The following is a 21166-nucleotide window of genomic DNA, read 5'->3' on the forward strand; positions in this document are numbered from 1 at the left end:
TAAGAATACCAGTAGGAAATGTTTTATAAAGTTTCGTAGTTGCTGTTGGCCTTTGTTAACAAAAACAAACAAAACAAGAACCAACTCAGTGCAAATCTAGAGGTATCCTGTTACATTTTTTCCTTTACAAATAGCAATAATTATAGCATTCTCTGGTTAATTAACATTTTAGGTTAATCCTTATGTCCAATCAAGTCTATTTTTCTTCTTGTTTCTCTTCCTGAGTTACATTCTGTGGAGGGGCCATCCTGATAACGCAGATGTGTTGTGTCTCGCAATATTGTTAAAAAATTTTCCAACTGCTAGAACAATTTGAAGCAGCACCAAGCATCATCCCAACTTTTCCATTTTGTAGCATCATGGACACTTTGCTTCTAAAATGTGAATTTCTAAGTTCATAAGAAGTGAATGCAGGATGGACAGCTAAAGAAAGAGGAATACTTCTTTGCTGCCATACTGACTTCCCTCCATATTTGCTGTGATCTAGCTCTCTGTTCTACTTCCTGCAGCATAAGTACAAAATGAAAAGCAGTAATTCTTAAATAAGTGCTTAGCATTCCTGTATGTATCAATTTCTTACTCTGAATTTCTGATTGTTGAATTCCCTTGTTACTTACAGTTGTGCTGTCTGAAACAGTGAGCTGCCATATTATTGTGCTAGTTTGTAGAGGCTCAACTTTCATTTAACATGCAGTGGTAAAATGAAAATAAAAGGGTAAAAAAATAGAATTGCATGAGCCTCTGTCTATAAAATGCTGGGTCCTCTGAAGTTATATTGGAAAATAATTGGTATAAATGAACATATCAGCAGTACAAGTTATTTTTATTTCTATTTTTTCCTAATATTTAATGAATTTTTAGCACTGGAAATATGTGTATGGGATATAGTGAAAATTAAATTATCAGTGTATGACTACACATCCGTTATATTGTAGTTTTGTTTCTGTGCTGAATATACTGAATATGGAAGTCCTCTAGAGTTGATACACTGTGAATCTATAGTCTGAAAAAATCTTGTGTTATCTTTGAAGATGCTCCAAAAGGATAAACTGTTGGAGCATTCTAGCAGCATTTTGCCGAACACTTTCACAACACAAGGACTGGCACCATACATTGTGACATCTCCTGTTGTTCAGCACTGTGAAAAAGATATTACAAAGTCTTCCCTGTTTTAAATACTTTTTACTCTGCTAACAATTTTCTGTATAATGCTTCAAACACTCTGGAGACAACCTCTTGAAATCTGCTAAAACAGTGTTTTTACTGGTTTGCTGCTTTGCCCCTGCTGATTGTTTATTTATATTTGCTTTTCATGACCAAGTCTCTAGGAATGAGGAGAACATCCCTCCCTCTCTCCTTACTCTCAATTATGTCCCCCTGAAGTACAGTTGCTCAAAACCTGTGGCCTCTTTTGACCCTTTTCCCCTTCTTCCCCCTTGATTCCACCCTTTCTTAGCATAGTAGCACGTTGAGAACTCTGTTTTTCTATTAATTACAGCTTAAGATACAAACAAGTATGTTAGGAACAGAGGGGTTTTTTTTTAAATTATTTTTTTAATGAACTCTGCAAAATTCCCACTGAACCTGAGCCAAGAGCAGTGCCAGTTTTGCTCAAATCCTTCAGAGATATTTTTTGACCTTGCTTATGATCAATGTAGCTAATTGTATCAGAACTATCCAAGATGCTTTAAGAAAGTGCTATCTTAGTCCGTATTTCAAAACACTGACAGATATTTTATCATTAATTAGTATTCATATTATGTCTCAAACAATCTGTTCAAGAAAGAGGAAGTGAACTGGGTGAACAGCTCTTCTGTCTACCTAATAATTAAAATGGGTAATGCATGGAAAACCAGGAGCCCAACAGAAAGAGGAAGAAATATTGCCAGTGTGATTTTTTTCTGTAAACTATTAACTACCTGTATCAGAGTTTTTGACTAATACATGGATTTCACATAGCAGAGGTAGAAATAAATGGCTTAATTTTAAAACAAACCTGTGCCTCTCTGAGTCATATCTTCCTGAATTTTTTTCTCATCTTGTCAGTATGCCACTTGAAGCTGGCTGGACTCCCTTGTTCAATGGCACATATTTTAAAATAGCACTAGGAAAAAAAAAAAAAAAAAAGACCATTTGTTCCTATAAAGTAAAATATTACTTGCATATTTTTTCAAAATTCAGGATTATATATAGCATTATCAAAACAATATTTCGTATATTTTAAACAATTTAAATTGTTGATGAGTGTCAGTTGATATGTTTCCTCTCTGCCTCCTCCCCCTCTTCAGCTGCTAATCATAGAACTTGTATGCCAAATTGTATAAGATACTCTTCCAATAGTTACATGTGTGAGTCTTTTGTGAGGCACAGACAGTTATGAGGACAGATTTGGAGTTGCATATGGGTCTGTCACATGGTTTGATTGCCATGTCTTCTAGGACACAGATTTCTTTTTTAATTATTCTTAATTGTAAAGAATTTTTACAGTTTTTACAGTAAGTTCTGGAAAAAATTTTCTGAAGATTTCTGGCTCAGTCCATTTCTCCTCTCTACAGCAAATTGCTTCCTATGCAGTCTTCAAAACTGATTACGCCCACCTTAATTCCCACTTCTATGCTCAGTTTTCTTCTGATTTGGAACAATATTCATTCCTTCTCTGATCAGGAAATGTATAGACCTTGTAGAGAAGTACAGAATAAGAGGATGAAAAGTTCTGATATTTACATTAAGATTTTATAATGAATCTCTGAGATGTCTGAATCGTAAGAATAAAAATTTCCTTTTCTGCCTGCTTTCAAGAAAACAGGTGTTCAGTGTTGCTGGGAAAATATAGGAAAATCAGCCCAAGGTAACTGCATTGCAGTTTGGTTTAACATGTATTTCTGACATATCTGACTGCGCATTTAATTCAATTTTCAAAAGATAAACCCACCTCTAATTAAGTAGCACTCTTTTGCATCTTATTTTCAATCTGCAATTTGTTTTTACCTTCAAAAGGTTTATGATGATTTTTGTAATACTCTGAAAGACAGTGTGCATTCTCACTCTGAAAATGTACAGTGAAACAAATGAACATTGAAAAGAAATGGAAGCTTGCTTAAAAGAAAGCAAGTATGTATTTAATCATATTGGGGCATCAACACAAGCTGTAACAATCAGTTACATCAGATATTATTTTGAGATGATGCATATATCCATATATTAACTGTTAGTTTAAAGTTTATTATAGTGCTGTATTCATGTGAAGTATGTAAAGCCCTATCAAAACTGACCTTTAGAATGACGTTTGCTACGTTTTTAGTGACTGATAAAGGATCGCAAAGAACAGTACTGCTGAAAGAAATTACTTGGAAAATTGAAATTTTTTCCTTTGTTTCCTATGTACTCCTATAATTTTATTTATTTATTTATTCCTCTAGGTCAGAGATATTCTCTACTGTGCTGGACAGATTGGCCTAGTACCGTGTACTATGCAGCTTGTTAATGGTGGTGTGTGGACTGAGGCCACAGTTGCTCTCAGTCATGTTGAGAAAGTCCTCCAGGCTATGAGCCAGAAGACTATGCTACTCCATGTGATCACAGCGATCTGCTATGTAACTGACAGCAAACACATTCCTGTTGCTCACTCTATATGGAAGAAGAAATTAAGAGACTGTAAAAAGGTAGCTGTGATATCCACTTCCCTCGTTCTTCTAAGTTGTCTTTTCCTTTTCCCTCCCTATGTCTTGTAGTAATATCAGAATTTTCTCAGTACATTTCAGAGTGGTTCAAGTAAAGCTAATATAATAAGGCTTGATTGAACTGTTATGTTCTGGCTCATAAGTGGTTGTGCACAACTGAGAAAGAAAATTGCTTAATAGAAAGTTATATTCATCACTAACTTTGTCTTAATTCCCAAAGCAATATGGAAAAAAACTCTTAAAAAGCAGTCAGTTCCTCTAGTAAAAATGTGAACAATACCTTATTTGAATTACCTCTGCCCGTATATTTTTGTAGAGTAGGAACAGGGTACTTTACTTTAACTTTTTATTAGTTGTTCTGTTGAGATTTTTTCTCCCATTCTTTCTTACAAGCAATATTGTCATGACAACTGAGTTTAGCATTTCGCTGCTTATTATTATTTATTATTCAGCTGAACTTTTATAACAGGATGGGTAGTGCCAGTATACTGGTTGACTCTAGATTATCTCTAACAGTACAATAATTTCCCCAGTGATTTATAATGATATCATAATCATTTCCATTATGCACGTACCATTTTGCTTAAATAGCCACAGAACACTCTGCAAGCATTAAAAAGGTAATGACCACAAATCTTGTAAACAAAATGTAGCTACTCTATAAATGAGTAAACAAGAGTAGTTACTACATAATTACTATGGAACTTAATAGAATTTTTTTGTTACAGTTTCTTGGGAGATATGTGGCTTGGAAGCATAGCATACATTAATAGTTAATATTGCCCTGGAAGAGGGGACAATGCTTCCCAAACCTTTTCTTTCTATTTGTGTTCATGCTCAGTCTGTCTGCGCTATGCACTTGTTTTTCTGAGGGAAGAGGTAGACTTGCTTGAAAGCTGACACAGTTAACATAGATTTTGTAATAAGATATCCTCCTAAATACCTTCCTCCAAGACTAAGTGTATTGAATTTGAAAGATTCCCAGTCTTCTCTGTAGCACTCTTACAGGTCTGCTAAGATCTGATTTTTCATTTCTGTTTTTACTGTAAAATGTACTGTTTGTTTTACACCTTGCAATTTCTACTCTAGGGCATGCTGTCAGGTATTTTTTATGTTCTAGTATTTTTGGTGAATGCCTTGAATTTTACAGTATATTTGAAATAGGTCAGTTATTAAAGTCCTTATTTACTTAAAATTCTCAGAAGTAGCTAACTTGCAGAGTGTAGAAATAACCTCACCTTTATGACTGCTGTTGAAAAATGGTAATAACTTTTTATGATTTGGTTTGGAATCACTTAAGGAACTCAGAAAGATACATTCCTCTAAATAAGACCATCACACAGAAAGCTATATTAGTCTTTTGAAATTCAGTCATGTCTTAGGTTTTTTTCTGAAAAGGACGTTGTTCGGAAGTCTATGCCTTATTGAAGACCTCAGCCTTTGTTTTTACTAATTATGTTTATACCCAGTTCTCGGACTTGCCATGGAGATATTAGCATAGTTCTTAAGGTGATGTTGAGTCTGCCAGCTTTACGGGTTTTATAGATCAGTGCTGCAAGCTTTAAATGGAAACAGCAAGTGTGACATCAGTGCATTTTCAATATTATCTTATACTATCTTTAGCTATCATTTTTTATAAGATTTACCATTTCATGATGTCTTTGAGACTGCAATTAGAGATGTTGCATAGAGTCATAGCATCATTAAGCTAATTTAGGTTAGAGACATTATTGTCAGCTGATCCTTTAAAGCTTGGTCATTTTGAAAAGCTGAGACTGTTTTTTGTTCTGTGACTAATTAGTAACATGTACCATGACCATGAAGCCCACATACTTCCTTATTTGTAATATATACAGTCACAGATTTGAGGGCAGATTGGTAATGTTTTGCTGTTCTTTGAAAATTTTCCTTTTTCCATTTAGAATCTTCTAAATACTCTGTAATTATTGTACATTCCACCTACTTTTTATGTAGTCTTTTAGGTCTTACACTTAATGACATAACTAGACAGTTTCTTCTTAGCTACTTGAGAAACACCTCATGAGATTGCTTGCTTTTGGGTTATTAATAGTATCTGACTCGTGTCACTTTCTGATTCCTCAAGTCATAGCTTAAAAAATGAATTGCTGCCTACACATTATCCTGTGAAGAGTTAGCTGCCTAGCAGGCTTTGGGAATGTTTAAAATAAAACATCCTAGAGGATTTATGTATAAAGCATTGCTGTAGGGTGCTTATCAATCTTGCTCTGTGCTAATTAGGTTTTATTCATTAATGACAGTATCAGAAATAGTACAAAAATATTAGGAGGTAATATGTACCACAACAGGATCTAAAAATTAGAAAAATTTAAAATATCTGTCGGAACAAGGTGGATTATCAGCTGGATATTCCAATTTCCCTATCATTTTATCAATAGATATGGTTGCATTTTTCCTCATGCTATGCATACTTTTATGATTAGGAATTGGTTATGTAAACAGCAAAGCACAGAAAAAGATGTTTCAAATACTTCTATCACAAAGAACCAGAGGAAACTGTCCTTTCCTGAAAATATAACTGATCATGCAGTTGTTAATTTAATTTAAATACATATTCATCAATGAGCTTTTGTTTTGCAGGAGCAGTACTAGCTGGCATGTTATTAGCAGAGATGTTCTTTTTGGCTGGTTCTACCCTGAGAACAGGGAAAAACTTACTGTTAAATTATATTACACTTCTCCTTGCCTCCGTAGAATCGATAAAAACAGGAAATGTACTTTTCATACCTCTTAATGTTTTATTTGAAGGATCTTGTAAGATAATCTCTTTCTGGAAGCCAGAACTCTGAAGGCATCTATGTTTGAAAATATCAGTAGCACATCCCTTATTTATTTTAGTTTTTGTTTGTTTGTTTTATGCCAATAGTACTACAGAGAATTCTAGGAGATACAGTGACATGAATCATAGAATCATAGAAATGAAATAATAGTCTGTTTTCTGCAAGTAAATTAAGTCAGCCAAACATAGAACTATTTTATTATTCTTGAACTTTATTCAAAGCAGTGGTCAAAGGGATGAAGTAATAACCTACGGATTGCTTAATAGAGCAAATGATATCTCAATTGAAATTGCTCTTCTGTCATCTACGGAAAAAAGATTTTATTAGTGAAAACAAGACAGTGAATATCATAACTCACTTCTTGTAAACTAGACATTATAAACCATAGTTTTAATTATATTTGAGTAGAGATTTTAGACTTTGCATTTCTGTGTGCTAAATATTCTGTGTTTAATAGTGAAATTATCATGTATTATGATTGAAGTAATTGTAGTTAACACAGTGTCTAGAACATAGACATCACAACTGTCAAAGTTTTTTTTGGAGCATCAAAAATGATTATTATTCTGTGACATAGTGATGTCTGGTAAATATCCTCTACATAAATAAAGTTCACAATTTCAGTGGAATCGTATATATATATATGTATAATAGAATATATTATAGACGAAATCTATTATATATATATATTATATGTTATTATATATACTTATGTAATATAGAAATTGTATACATTGTTTAGGATCTAACAGAAAATAACATAGAAGTGTAAGAATTGTTCTCTGTGTATGTTTATATAACACACAAGTTTTAAGAGCAGGATGTGGACATGAAGCTGACCATTACAATAACCTAGGAACTTCATCTATGAAGAGAAAAATAACTTCAGAATGTTTCATAATAATCATACTTTTTCACAGATAACCAGATGAGTGGTTTTAGTCAGTGTTGAGGACAGGAAGAGGGAGACAGCAGCAACAATAACTAGGCTGGACTTTCTAGTAACTATTTACTTGCTTTCTTCAACCAGTCTCTGACTATGTACTTCCACATAATTCCTTTCTATTTGTACAGCTCCTATCCATTGCTGCTATCCCGCTTTCCCTCACTCCAGAAGGGAACTCACTGTCTTTTCTCCAGTCACTGTTCCCTGCAGCTCCAGTGTTGCCTCAAATATTGCCTCTCTAAGCCCAGCCATCAAGGATGATATCCACAGAGCTGGAATACAGCCCCTGCTGTATTCCTTCTGTATTCTTCCTACATCAGTTGGAGTTGCAGTGTTGTTGGAATAACTATTCAAGGAGAGAAAAAGAAGTCTGGTGGAGGGATGGAAGGTTGTAGTAGGAATCCACTGTGGAGAAAGAAAAAATGAGCAGTAAGGGAAGAATAAGAAAGCAGCCCCAGTAAGGACTTACACCAAAGAAATATTAAATCGCTGAGCTGGCAAAAAATCTTTGGCTCAACATTTTAAGTATACATAAAAGAAGTTTCCCTTGTTAAAACTAACAGGGCATTGTAGAAACTGAAACTAAATTAAAGGAGCCTAGGTAAGAATTTAAGTTCTGTGGAAGGCTTTGTGGCTTAACCCAGCAGATGGCTAAGCACCACACAATCCTTCTGTCCCTCTTCCCCCTTCCCAATGGGATGGAGGAGGGAGAGAATTGAGAAAAAAACCCACAAAGTAGAACTCATGAATTGAGATAAAACTACTTACTAAAACAGAGAAAAGGAGAATAATAGACTACATAGATATAAATATATATGAATATATATAACACGTGATGCACAAATAATTGCTCACCATCCCCCCACAACCGATGCTCAGTCAGCCCCTGAGCAGTGAAAAAGATCCAGATGAACTCCCATCCCCTTCAAAACCGCTTCCCTGTGATGTCTTATGGTATAGAATATCCCTTTGGCCATTTTAAGTCAGCTGTCCTAATTCTGTCTCAGCTCCCCAGGCCCTTCACTGAGAATAGCCTTGGCCCTCTACAACACTGCTCAGCAGCAAGTATAAACATTGGTGTGTTATCAATATTGTATTTCTTCTAAACAAAAACATAGCATCATACCAGACACTCTGAAGAAAGCAATTCCATACCAACTGAAACTCAGATGGACAGGAAAGTTTACATTATTATTAAGTAATGTTCATTGTAGAAATTAAAGTTAAGGGAAGCAGTAGTTAAAATCAGAAGATAAAACAGCGCTGTAAAAACAGAAAAAGACAATTATACAAACAAATAATCAGACAAACAAATAATAGGAAAAATAATTGGAATTAACAAATACAAGTGCCAGCCATCAACAGCTTCTAGCACTCCATTTTTAAGCTATTCCTCTTCCACAGTCTCCTTAGGAGTCCTAATAAATAGTAAGCTCTCACCAGCATGCTTAGGGACATTTTGACATCTTCTTGATACATTCATGGAGCTTTGTTAGTCAGAAATAGTAACAATTGTGTGGTGGTGTGGAGGAACAGTTTCTGCCTAATCCAGTAGTTTGCATTTTAAGTAGCCCCCCTCAAAAAAAAAAAAAAAAAAAAAAAAAAAAGCATTTAGCATTGCTAAAACTTTCTGGAAGAAGAGCTGACAGACTCCCAATTAAGTCTCATCTTGTGTTTTTTTTTTTTACTTCACATCTTTTAATGACAGTGTCATGTAATATGATAATTTTAAAAGCAGTTTTGCTAACTCATTCAGCAGAGTAATCAATAGAAAAAATAAGCCAGATGGATTGTAGTCCATTTGTATTGGGTGGGACAGATGGCATTATTGATAGATGGAAATATTCCAAATAATTATTGTATAATGATATAACAGTGAGTGTGCCTGCGAAATGTTATTAATTTACTTTGTGTACACTCTAGATTCAGTAGAGATTGAGTTGTGCTGTTTGGATAGAGCTCTCACTATATTTAGTTCAAATCTGAGTCCAGCTCCTGCCTACTTTTTTCACTCCCCATGGGCTTTCTTTGGAGAATCATTCCTGTAGTACTTTGTTGGTGTATTTGAAGTGGTGCATTGCACATCTATCTGTGCCACAGACCCCACTAGATTAGCTGAGATAAATAAGATCATGACTACATTTTTTTATGCCTTACAATATCTACTTTTGTCATTCTTAATTATATGAGGAAGAAATGTATGAAGATTTCAGGCATTCAATCTTGTTTAACTGCTGTGTTTGATTATTCTTACATCTTGCTAAAGGCCAGCAAGAATGAGTATAGCTAGGCCAGTAACATTTTCCAGTTCTGGTAATCGGTGTAATAGGTATTTGTTTTGGCTGGTCCTAATCATATGTACGTTCCGTGACAAAGTATTAATAATTTAGTATTGTTTCTGAGATAGGAGCACATGAACTTAGTCACAGAATAACTCAAAGGCCATTTCCTGCTTTTGAAATACAGTTCTTGATAATCATGACTGAATGACAAAAATGAGTTTCAGCTCTCATTTTGATTTGATGTTATACACAAAAATCTGGGAAATATTTTCCAGAACTATCTGAAGTTATCTCTGATTTCCATAAAAAGAAAAATGTATAGGGAAATACTTAAACATATTCAGTGCATAATGTATTGTTACCATCTTGAAGTTTTGGATTGCCTGTATTTGTAATGATGAAGGGAGATTTGGAAAATTTTGATGAAACAGTGAAAACAATATTTTTTGTTAACAATTGAAAAAAGAATTATATAGGAATGCAATATTTCATGTAATTGCAGCACTTACTAATAGCTCTAGGACCATAAAATGTACCTTTCACTTCAGTGATTCATTTTATACATTCTTTTTCTTTTTTCAGATGATAATATTGTAGATTAATTCCATTTTCCATTCTGAATTATTTCAATAGTCTGCTCCCACTTATTTTCTGTCCCCATCTATTTTTCTCCGGTAAATTCTTGATCAGAGATAAGACAAACTTAAAAAAATTTCCTGTGTACCTTTCTCCTTTTTTTTTAGTAAGCATTTGGTATGAGAGGTTGTGATTCCATGGTTGTTTCAAATCCAGCAAAGAGTGCTACAACTGACTTTGTTTCTGTAAGGAGTGCCAGTCAGATTGATGACAATATGTGTCTTGGTAGCTCACAATGCAGAAGTGATGGAAGAAAGATTTGTGGTGTTTTATCTGATATATATTTATGAATGGGTTCCTTGCTTATTTCAGCACTGGGCATCTTGATGCCAGCTTTAAATATCTAAATTTAAACCCTTTTTGCCAGATACATAAAGTGTTCTGATGTAGAAAGATGTAAATAAACCTGAACTACAACTTTTAAAAAAATAGAGCAGTCATCTAAGGGCCTCTGGATCCCCTGCACTGTGTCTCCCTTGACACTCCTGTAAATACCATGTGTCTTTCTGTTTTGCCTACAGAAGACTGTAGGCAAAGTCTCAAGTTAGTTAAAAACAAGTTGACTCCAGATCCAGAAGCTGTATAGCTATGTGTAGCTGTTTCTGGAGTAATTACGTCTTCAGTGCAGTCATACAGAATGGCATCAGGGGTCTGTGAAACAGCACTGTGTTGCATTGTACAGATGTGCACGTAACATTTGGAGTATACAGAGCTGAGTTTAAGTAAAATTAATGCATTGCCTATCCTAAGTAGAAAATAGATTATGCTCAAATCATGGAATTCAAAGTTTGTTAGCACTCCAACAGATTGGACAGAGGTTTAGACTCTCTTTACCTATGGATAAAATTACTGTGTAACTTAAAAGGAATATAGAAAACAAACAAACCAAACAGATTTCAGTGAGTGGGTATGCACTTTTTCACCATCCTGAGCACATTTTTAAGTCTGTAATATTCAGGTATATGTTTAGGTATATATTTTATCATACATATGAGTTGGTATTTCTGTTGAGTGCAAGTGTTACATTTCCAAATAGTTCTATAAATTCTGTGCCCTATAGACAGTAGTGTAGGTAATACTAGTTTAAATGGTCTCCTTATGTTACCTGCTTCTTGAACAGAATAGTAATAATTTAAGAAGTAAATGAATTTTATGAAGGTATAAATGGTAGATTAAAACCCTGCTAAATTTGCACTGCATAAAAATCTTTCTTGGATGAATTAATGTAATCGATCGTTTTAGCAAAAGAAAACTGAACGTTTTTGGAAAGGATTGCCTATCAAAAATCCAGTAGAAAGAAAATATGCTTCTGTTTTCCATTTTTTGTCTCATCAAGTTTATAATATTTATTTTGTTACTATGCTATTTCAAGCATTCTATAGTTTGATATATTAAAATGGCCTTCTTTTATGGCCCATGTTAAGAACACACAGTGCATTCAAACAGCACTCTGGTATTGGATCTTTCATCTCGTGCCTAGTGTATTTCATTTCCCCTGAGTTAGGATTAAACAAAGCTTTTGTATTCATTTGAAGCAACTGTAATGAGAATACTTAACACGGGTCAAATGCAGACATTGGAACTCTGGAGGTCCTTGAAAATATTCTGCCTTTTGACACTGGTCCACAGTGGGAGGTGAAAGTATTACCCTTTTCTTTTATATAAGAAAAAAAAAAAAGATTATTTGTAATATTAGTGAGACGTTGATGAATTTTAAAAAGGAATATAGGCGACACAAAGAACAATGAAGCTGTGCACATTTTTACTAAAGCTTTCATTAGACATACGTATATATAAGCATATGATTGCCAATGTTCTGAACATCATACATGAATGCAACCTGTTGTAGAACATAAACATAAAATATGAACAATGTAAGATAAGAAAAGGGAGGCTTTGTTGTGTGAATGTTTTAGTAAATAGATAGAGATACGATCAAATCCTTAGCTGATAAAAGTCACTGATTTCCATGAAGTGATTTACACTAGCTTATTTGCCATTTATAGGTAATATATACATGCATATGAACTTTGTTTTTCAGTTAGACATAGTGAAGAAACACATCTAGTTATTGAGGGTGCTAAAGAGCCTAGTTCATCTAGGTTGACTGATTTTCCCCTGCAGCAGTCCCATATATGAGTTTTTTTTGTTTGTTTTTTTTGAGTGATTCTTCATCTCCTTTGCTGAAAATATTAATTCTGCTTTGAACCTGTCACTTTTGTGCTAAGCAGGAGGACATAAACACATCTAGTATAATGCTTAGACAAGGGCCTCTTGCCCAAAGTCTTACATGTGATGGCTGTGAAAGCCATTAACAGGATTGCAGCCTCAAGGCTGGTACCTGTTATCAGTGCCTCTGTAGAGTGGGTAGGATGCCATTCTGGTTGAAAAGTGATCAAGGCCCTACTTTCACTCAGGGCATTTCCCTGTTCAACTATATTCCTAATTCCAGGTAGGACATTTTAAATTCCCCTAACAAGGAAGAAACCTCAGGAGATTCATCAGGATCTTTTTCTGTCCTTGTCTGGGAGAGGTAATCCTGTTGATTAGGACCAAAAGAACAGCAAGCTCACCATCCCAACTTTCAGTGACATTTTCACTAACAACTCGTCTGTCCTAAATCTTTACCATCTTCTAGTGGAAATACTTCCTTACTATTATATAATATGAGATATGCTCCGAAAGTAATGCCTCCTATTTTGTCATATTGGCCTACAATGCTGGAGGTGGATGTTGATGGTATGGCAATAGAGTTTGAACCTTCCTGCCAATATTCAATCCAATTTCATTGCTGTGTGACTACTTATAAATTCCAAAATAAAACAAAAAATATTTATCCTTTTTTTGTACTCCACTTCCAAACAAGTCTGTCAGCAGCCTAAAAGTGAACTAGCGTTATTCTGAAATCAAATTTAAATGTTTCTATATCAAAAACAAGCAATGCTAACTGGTTCATACTCAGTAACATGCATGCCAGTTCAGCATTCAATTTTCTCTTTATGCATCTTCTTGGATGAAAAATAAAACCATTACCAGTTGATGTGATACCTGTGTATAGCCTTGTCAATCCTTTAGATGTAATACAATGATCACAATTGGTAACACTTGAAATCTAACATTTTTAGACAATACTCAGTGGTAATATTATGTAGGTCTTTATGCATCTCATTTATAACCAACTTTGTGGAAACATCTTGACCATCTTCTGCTGTCGACAAAGTAGTTACTTCTGCACAGTTCACAACAACGAAACAATTAATAACATTATTTGTTTATTTATTATTTTATTGTCTTCATTTAACTTTGTCTTATTTAGTTAGTTATTTTGTTTATGTAGGTTATGTTTATTTTAGTTTATTCATTTTTTGTTATTTTATTTAGTTATTAAGTTACTTATAAAGAAGCTATTAATAAAGTTATTAGTATAGTTATTTTTAATAAATGAATCAGTGGAGAAGTCTAAAAGAGTAAAAATGTACACATTAATTGATGAAAATGCTAATTTCCTATAATTTCTAGTTAGTAACTTCAGTAAAGTTTTGTCATAACTTGTCAAATGTATATTTGCATGGAATTCTAGATATGTATTCTATAGTGCATGATATCTCTATGCATTTTCTGCACAGGTAATTATGTGGGGAAGATGTATGCATATACATATGTATTTTCATATTCATATTCATTGTCCCATCCTTTCCATATACATATATATGCATATAGATAAATATATGAAAAAGTACAAAACATATCCATGAATATGGATTTGTAATTTTTCAACTTTTAATTAGCATTTATATTAAAATCTGTTGAACAAAAGCCATTTATTAAAGAATTTCCATGCTCCTGTACATGGGTTTACCTGAATGTAAGAGTTGATATCCCATTAAATATCTCGGTAGTAAGTATCCTCACATCAGGAGAACTGTGCTTTCCATTTGAGCCATTCCAGTAACTGCTGAGAAATTATGCATATCTCAAGCTTGGCTTATAATTTTTAGATGCCTGAAATTAGTTATCCCGAAATTCTTCTCACAAGTGGATACGCTATGTCTGGCTGGCATATAATTAATTTCCATAGTCAGTGGGCGTGGGCACAGCCAGGACTGCTGACCCAAATCCATATATCATATTATTTTTAAGGTGGCTGTCTCAATGAGTTAAAGCATGGCAATTCATAGAGTTTAGTAGTGTCACCAGAATTTCCAAATTGTTTTTCTTCTAGCTCTAACAGCATCACAGTTCAAAGCATAATGCAAAATTTGATTACAGGTTTTAACCACAATTGCTAAAAATGCTTATATGTCTTCAGGAGAACATATGACTGTAGTTAGAATGTGAAGTATAAGATGAAACTTCATTTGAAAATTAGCTCAACAGATCGAGTTCAAAGTCCAGAAGAAAAGCAGTCTTTCAAAGAAAATCAAGATTTGAAATTTAAATTCTGAATCATAAAAACAGCTATCCTTAATGCAGATTTTGATCATTAACTTTTTCCCATTTTCCATCCCATTTGGGTACACATTCTCAAATAATTTTCAAGTGGAATCTGTTTCCTAAGTGCTTATTTTTGACACTAGACATGAAGAATAAAACCCTCAGAGTGACAGTCTGTGATCATGTTTCATATGGCAGACTTCATTTGCTTTCAGTTTATATTGCTATCAATTTACGACTTTGTTCCTTAAGTAGTTATCTTTCTTTCCACATTGTAGCTGATATATTGAATGATGTATGTTTGAGAGGTATTTCAAGGAATCTTAACTCCAGTCGTTAACTGGTTATCTCTTGGCTCAGGATCCTTTAGTTTGTTGAGAAGTTGTTAATATTCTTAAAGCAAATAAAACAGCTTTTTAATGTGTAATTATTTTCTTACCAATTTTACATTTGCCTACCCTTTTGAGTATCTAGCATGCAGTGCTGGAATTTGCATTTAGCTCTGCAGGAATTTCTTTAAATATTATTATTACCAAGGAGTACAGCAAAAATCAAAGTGAATTTTTAGTACTATGGTGAGATATAGGAAGGTGCAATTGCAGTAACAGCAGCCAGTATTATTGTATAGAACTAACTCACAGCTTGACAGAAAGTCCCTGCTGTGGAGGAAATGTAGAGGAACTGGAGGGATTTTGCTGCAGCTGCACCCTACTGCTGCGAAGCTTTAACCTGTTTCATTTTTATTATGCTTAATGTTTAGATATTTTGCTTCCAAAATTATATCTGCAAGTATGAGAACACATAAAAGGCAGCACGACAGGTAAGGCTGTTTAAAAATTTAAAACTATCAGCAAGGGATATTAAAGGCCATAATAAGTAAGAAGGTTGCCTTCTTATTGTGGGTATTTAGAGCAAAGGCACAGCAGCCTTGTAGACTGTCAATAGTGGGTAAAACAGGTTTCTTAGCTTTAGAAGCTTTTACAGCTGGAAGGCACCTTCAGATCATTTAGTCTGACCTGTATATCACAAGCCATTACGTTTCACCTAGGTATTCCTGTTTTGAGCGTACTTAGACTAAAATACAGCTACCTAAAAGGAGGTCACAGCAAGGAGGAGGGTTTTGGTCTCTTTTCTCAGGTAAAAGTGATGGGACACGAGAAAACAGCCTCATGTTGTGCCAGGAAAAGTTTAAATTGGATATTAGGAAGATTTTCTTAATCTTGGTGGTGATTAGACAATGGAATGGGCCACCCAGGGAAGTGGGCTGTACCCATTCCTAGATATATTTTAAGAAATATGTGTACGTGGCTCTAAGAGACATGGAATGGGGCAGACCATCTTCAGCTTCAGACCAAGCCTGGATGGTGGTTCAGTGTCTGGACGCCAGCTCTCTTGACTGCTGTCTATAGCTCCGTCCCTCTGTCAGTACTATGCACTGACTTAAATGCAGAGGACCCTCCATCTTTTGAGCTGGTGGCCACATCCATGCTCCAAAGAGATCTGTAATCCCTTTCTGCTTTTTTCTGACTTGGTACAGACTTGCCCATTTGTCTTTGCCTTATCATTTCTGATGAGATTGGTGTAGAGCTCAATGTGGTGCTTGTCACTAGGGCTAGCTGCTGTACTGACTGATTGTGATCTCGAATGCCTTCTGCTCCCATCTGCAGTTTGACTGGAGCCACTTTCTTGGTTAAAACCAACTTCACATGTGTCCTAGTGCCCTTCAACATGAGATGTTCTTGCCCAGGCTGAGAGAAGAGAGGGTCTGATGCCAATTTGTTTTATTTTTTCCTTCAAATTACCTTGTAAAGCTAAAATAATTACTTTTTAATGAAACCTATGGGCTTGCGTTGGTAAGCCCAGAAAGCAGAAGTGTTAACCTAGTTATTACAGACTTTTAATACTGTCTTTGTTCAGGCTTTTAGTTGTTTATTTCTTCTAGAGACTTGTTCAAAGCTGACTATGTCTTAATAGAAATGTGAAACTGATTGCTTTTATTTTGATCATGTCACAGAGCTTGCACTGTGCCTTCTTAGTGTCCTAAGTGAAAGGATTTAAAACGCACATCCAGTAATAGAAAAGAGAAGCAAAATTAACAAGCAAATGATATTTTTCTATGCTAAATATAATCAAAAGAGAGCTTTTAAGGTTATGTCTTTAATTTCAGCTGAGCCTTTTGTCTGTATCACACAGAAGTGAAGAAAATGTATTTCATTTACTGAAGCCTCTGTTGGTGGTTAGGGTAAAAGAATACCAAGTGTCTAAATTATTTTGCTTGAGTGATGTAAACTATAGATTGTATGTAGTTATTGACCTGATTTTTTAGAAGCTCTTTTTTCACAGGCTCCCACATTTGCTTTTTTTTTTTTGTATAAAACTTAGATATACTTACAGTAGTACTATTCAGAGACTATGCATCATGGAATTTTGACTCTAGGTTTAAATATAACATCCATGTTCCTCAAAGCCTGTCTTGACTTCTAAAAGTCAAAAATTTGACTTCAAAAAAGTCAAATTTATCAGATTTATTGTGAACTTCCTCCCTAAGAGTACTCACTAATGTGGTAGTGGTTATATTATGTTAGTTAATTTTTGTGGTAGCTTCTTCTGATATATTTGGTCAACTACCATGCCAGAAGATTTTAGCCTTGAAAAATTCTAATAGCCAGAAATATATTGTAGAGATTTTATATGTAATTGATAAAACAGTTTAAAATAAGATCTTTTTTTCACCCACAAAATGCCCTTGGCAAAAGCTCAGCAGTTATGCTTGGCATATTAATTGCTGACCAATTCATATCTAATAATTAAATTTGCGTCACTACGGTACAATTATTTTCAAGAAAGCATTTTTCTTACTTTATTTACTTTTTACTTAATTTCAAATTAACTTTATTTACTCTTAATTTTTTTTTCAAATGCCAACTTGTGGAAATATTATATGGAGAGAACACATTAATTTGAAGTCTACTAGAACAAGAAAAATTGATTAGAAGTACCCTCAGAAATAATATTGGTCCTGTATTTCTAAATCCATATTTGTTTTCCTGTGTCGACTTTCCTTTTCTGTTTCTGAAAGACAGGTGAAGACTGCACACACACAAATACACACACAAATCACAGATCTGCAAAATGCATTATCAGATGCTGAAACAAATGTAGGTCACTTTGAAAGTAATGCCTCCTAGATATTTCTTGGAAACTACAATAGATACAGACAGCACAATAACAGTAATTTGATAGAGCAAATTCTCAGCTACAAAGCATGGTAATCAACATAATTGCCACCATCAGGTATGCATTTTTGCTAGCAATGAACAAGAGCCTGCATACTGCACCCTTAAAAATCTGCACCAGCTAAAGCTGTTGCCACTGTGGAAATTCACCTCACTGTGCTCACATCCACTGTTAAGTCTCCATAAATATTCAGCAAGCACTGATGAATGTCAGCGGGTGTCATTTGTTCCACAAGGAGGAATTCAATGGTACACCACTGCTCCATATGCACTTCCGTGTCAGGCACCATTTTGTCAGACTGCCACTCTGCTGTCATCTGCTGTCATAAAATAGGAGGCATTACTTTTGGAGCAACTATCATAGGACCTTCTTTTCTCCAGATTCTCCTTATTGGGTAACACCAACTAAGTACACTCTTGGTGTTCTTGCTGACATTGTACAAAAAAGTTTATATATGATACAAACTACTGTCAACTTTGTCCAACACGTTATGTAGTAGAGAGAACTAAGATATCTGAAGAACATGTTTCTTTTTTACATTATCAGTGTTTATTCCAAGGTTCAGGTTCACAAGACCTCATTTTTAGCCTTCCATTTTAGTGTTTGTGTATTTTTGGCATCTGTTTTATTTCAGGAAAGAATAATAAATGTCAGACTTTATTTTTGTAAGCTTTGCAAAAAGTCTTAACAGTTGTATTGTTATAAAACACAGTGGTTTTCATTCTTTGAATTCAGGACTGTTAGACCAGGAATGTATGTGTCCTATTTATTAGATGAACTATGATGTTGAAAAGGATTGTTTCTATCCTACTTTCTTCAGAAGCTGACATTTTTATTCTTATTCAGTTTTCCTAGTGGAATCTTTACTTTTTAAAGTCATAAATCTATTGTTGTGAGAGACTCACTAGTAACCCTAAACTGGATCTCAGAGTTTGATGCACTCTGTTTTATGCAGGCAGTGTAAGAGACATTTTAAATGTATTATTTACAGGCACATTAATCATGCCACTATAATGGTGTAATAATGCATACCATAGAAGTTTTTCGTATACTCAGCTTCTAAAAGTAACATCACAGTATCTTTCTTTTTGTTCTCTGAGTCAGTTCTTTGTAGAGATAGCAATTACACATTCATCTGTCTTACAGCTAGATTCCATATTCAGCTGTGAAGTAGGTAGTCTGTAGATAGACCTTACACAACAAAAAGAATATTTCTGATTTGGAACAAATGGAAGCTAGTCAAAGTAAACAAATTTGCATAATTAATGTTAATAACTGAAGTTTGTACCTTTTTCTATTAAACTGAATAAAAGAATTATATGCTTATAAAATTGTTCCAATATAGGTTTGTGCCATATTTAGTATTTTTCTTTCCCTAGGAGTTTGAATAGTTCTGACTTGATTTTGAAAAAATGCATGACTAGGCAGAAATGCTCTTTTAAGTTTAGCACTTTTAAAACCACACTCTGGGTAATTTAGTTTAGACCCATTCCAGTCCAGTGTATTTCATTTAACTAAGGTCATAGCATTGGAGTTTTGTTTTAAAGAAGTAGGCATTTGTTACTGTAAGAATATTCTGTAGCTGTCTTGAGCACACACGATGAAAATAAAGTGACTTATTACTAAGAACTAAGGCATATAAAACACTAGAATGTGGTAATACTCTAAGCCAGCACAATAACATTTGTATCTGAGCAAATCTCAGGAAAGAGTTCTGCACACAGCATTTCAGCTAGCTATTTTTCTTTAATGTGGAGATGTAGGTTGATTGCAAACTTAAAAATGAATTGACACACTCTGTTGTAAACCTTCCATCTAGTGTTATGAACAGGCTTGTATTTCTGCATTAAACATTTTCGTAAGTGTTAGCTAAGACATATCTCTACCAACCTATCTTCTCAGCTTTGGTCTACGCATGTATATAATGAAAACTGAGTTCCCATTCTCATTTCTTGTGATTAGATAGCTTACTGAATGTGATGTTGTTTATTAACTGTGTAGTACTGTGGACTTCAGTAGGTGTTCTGTGATGCCTTTAGACCCTTTATATTTCTAGCCAATTGTCCTTACACTTTTGCAGATTTGAGGTAAGTATCCATAGTAAGAACTCGTTAGAGGAGTTAGGACACAGCTGACTGTCTTGGTGGCTCCAGAGGTAATGGGGCTCAAGATCTACATTGCTGTGCCAGTTGCCTAAAGCAGACAAACCTCAAGCTTGGCACTGTCTGGCACTTTGTTAGGATTTGCTTGTCTATGCTAATGCTATATCCGTATAAACAAGAATTTAAAATATGTTTAGCTCCTCAAAAGTGGTATTCCAGTTCTCTCTGTGCTTCTGCTTCAGGAAAAAGCAGAAGCTTTTTATTTCTTCTTCCTTCAGAAAGAGGCCAAGAATAACCAGATTAAACTCTCCATCTTCCACTATGACGCCAATACCTCTGCTCAACTCACTGAAGAAGCACTTTTCCTTTCAAAGCTGTTACCTGTATTCTCTTGCTTGACTGTATGCTCACTATTAATCTGTTAAATCAATCTGGAGTACTCAGATAAATATTAACAATTACAGAAATGTTGGAAGGGACTAGTTATGCAAATTCAGCCTGTCTTGTCAAGAAAGGCCAGTTATTTTTCTTCACCAAACACACTACTGCATAAATTCTTGTGTAACAATATAAGAATAGTAATAATGGTGAAGGTTCTGTTTGATATTCTGCCTCCTAACAGTAGTCCTAAGCAGATGTGAACAGTAAAAATATGAAAAGCATATATCCACTCTAATGTTCTTCCAACTTCAAACTATTTCAGTTCATATTTAAATTAATTAGATTTATTGTAATAGTTATATAAACCATTAATATCTATATAAATTATTGAGTATTTTATAAATTATTATTTAGTAGGATTTTTAATATTTCTCTTTTATAATCCCTACTGACTCTGTCTTCTAAATGTTTGTTCAGGTTTCCCTTGTATCTATATAATGCTCTTGGAACCATGGCACTCTGTCAAGGAATCTTAAGTGTCATCCACTATTGTACTTTTTGTAACCATGCTCTTGCTAATGTCATTTGATGATCCATAGTTTTTTTACAGAAAGACAAGCATGCACAATCAGTTCTTGTCTCAATCTAC

General features: G+C 34.4%; 1 protein-coding gene across 9 annotated transcripts in view; it reads left to right on the plus strand.

The window, feature by feature from the left end:
• DPH6 (diphthamine biosynthesis 6) overlaps nucleotides 1-21166 on the plus strand; it is a 215905-nt gene that overhangs the window by 117206 nt on the left and 77533 nt on the right. For 8 of the 9 annotated variants that reach the window (XR_014883604.1, XR_014883605.1, XR_014883606.1 and 5 more), the window contains one exon: nucleotides 3420-3662. The exons of the other annotated variant lie outside the window; for it this stretch is intronic. Coding sequence is in view for 5 of the 8 variants with exons in the window: in XM_085225131.1 (XP_085081257.1) it covers nucleotides 3420-3662 (243 nt within the window). In the remaining 3 variants the exon portion in view is untranslated. The remainder of the gene's footprint in view (nucleotides 1-3419; nucleotides 3663-21166) is intronic. 9 annotated transcript variants of the gene reach the window in all.

The sequence above is a fragment of the Meleagris gallopavo genome, chromosome 5 (assembly GCF_905368555.1).
Source record: "Meleagris gallopavo chromosome 5, MGAL_WU_HG_1.1, whole genome shotgun sequence".
Classification (NCBI taxonomy): Eukaryota; Metazoa; Chordata; class Aves; order Galliformes; family Phasianidae; genus Meleagris; species Meleagris gallopavo.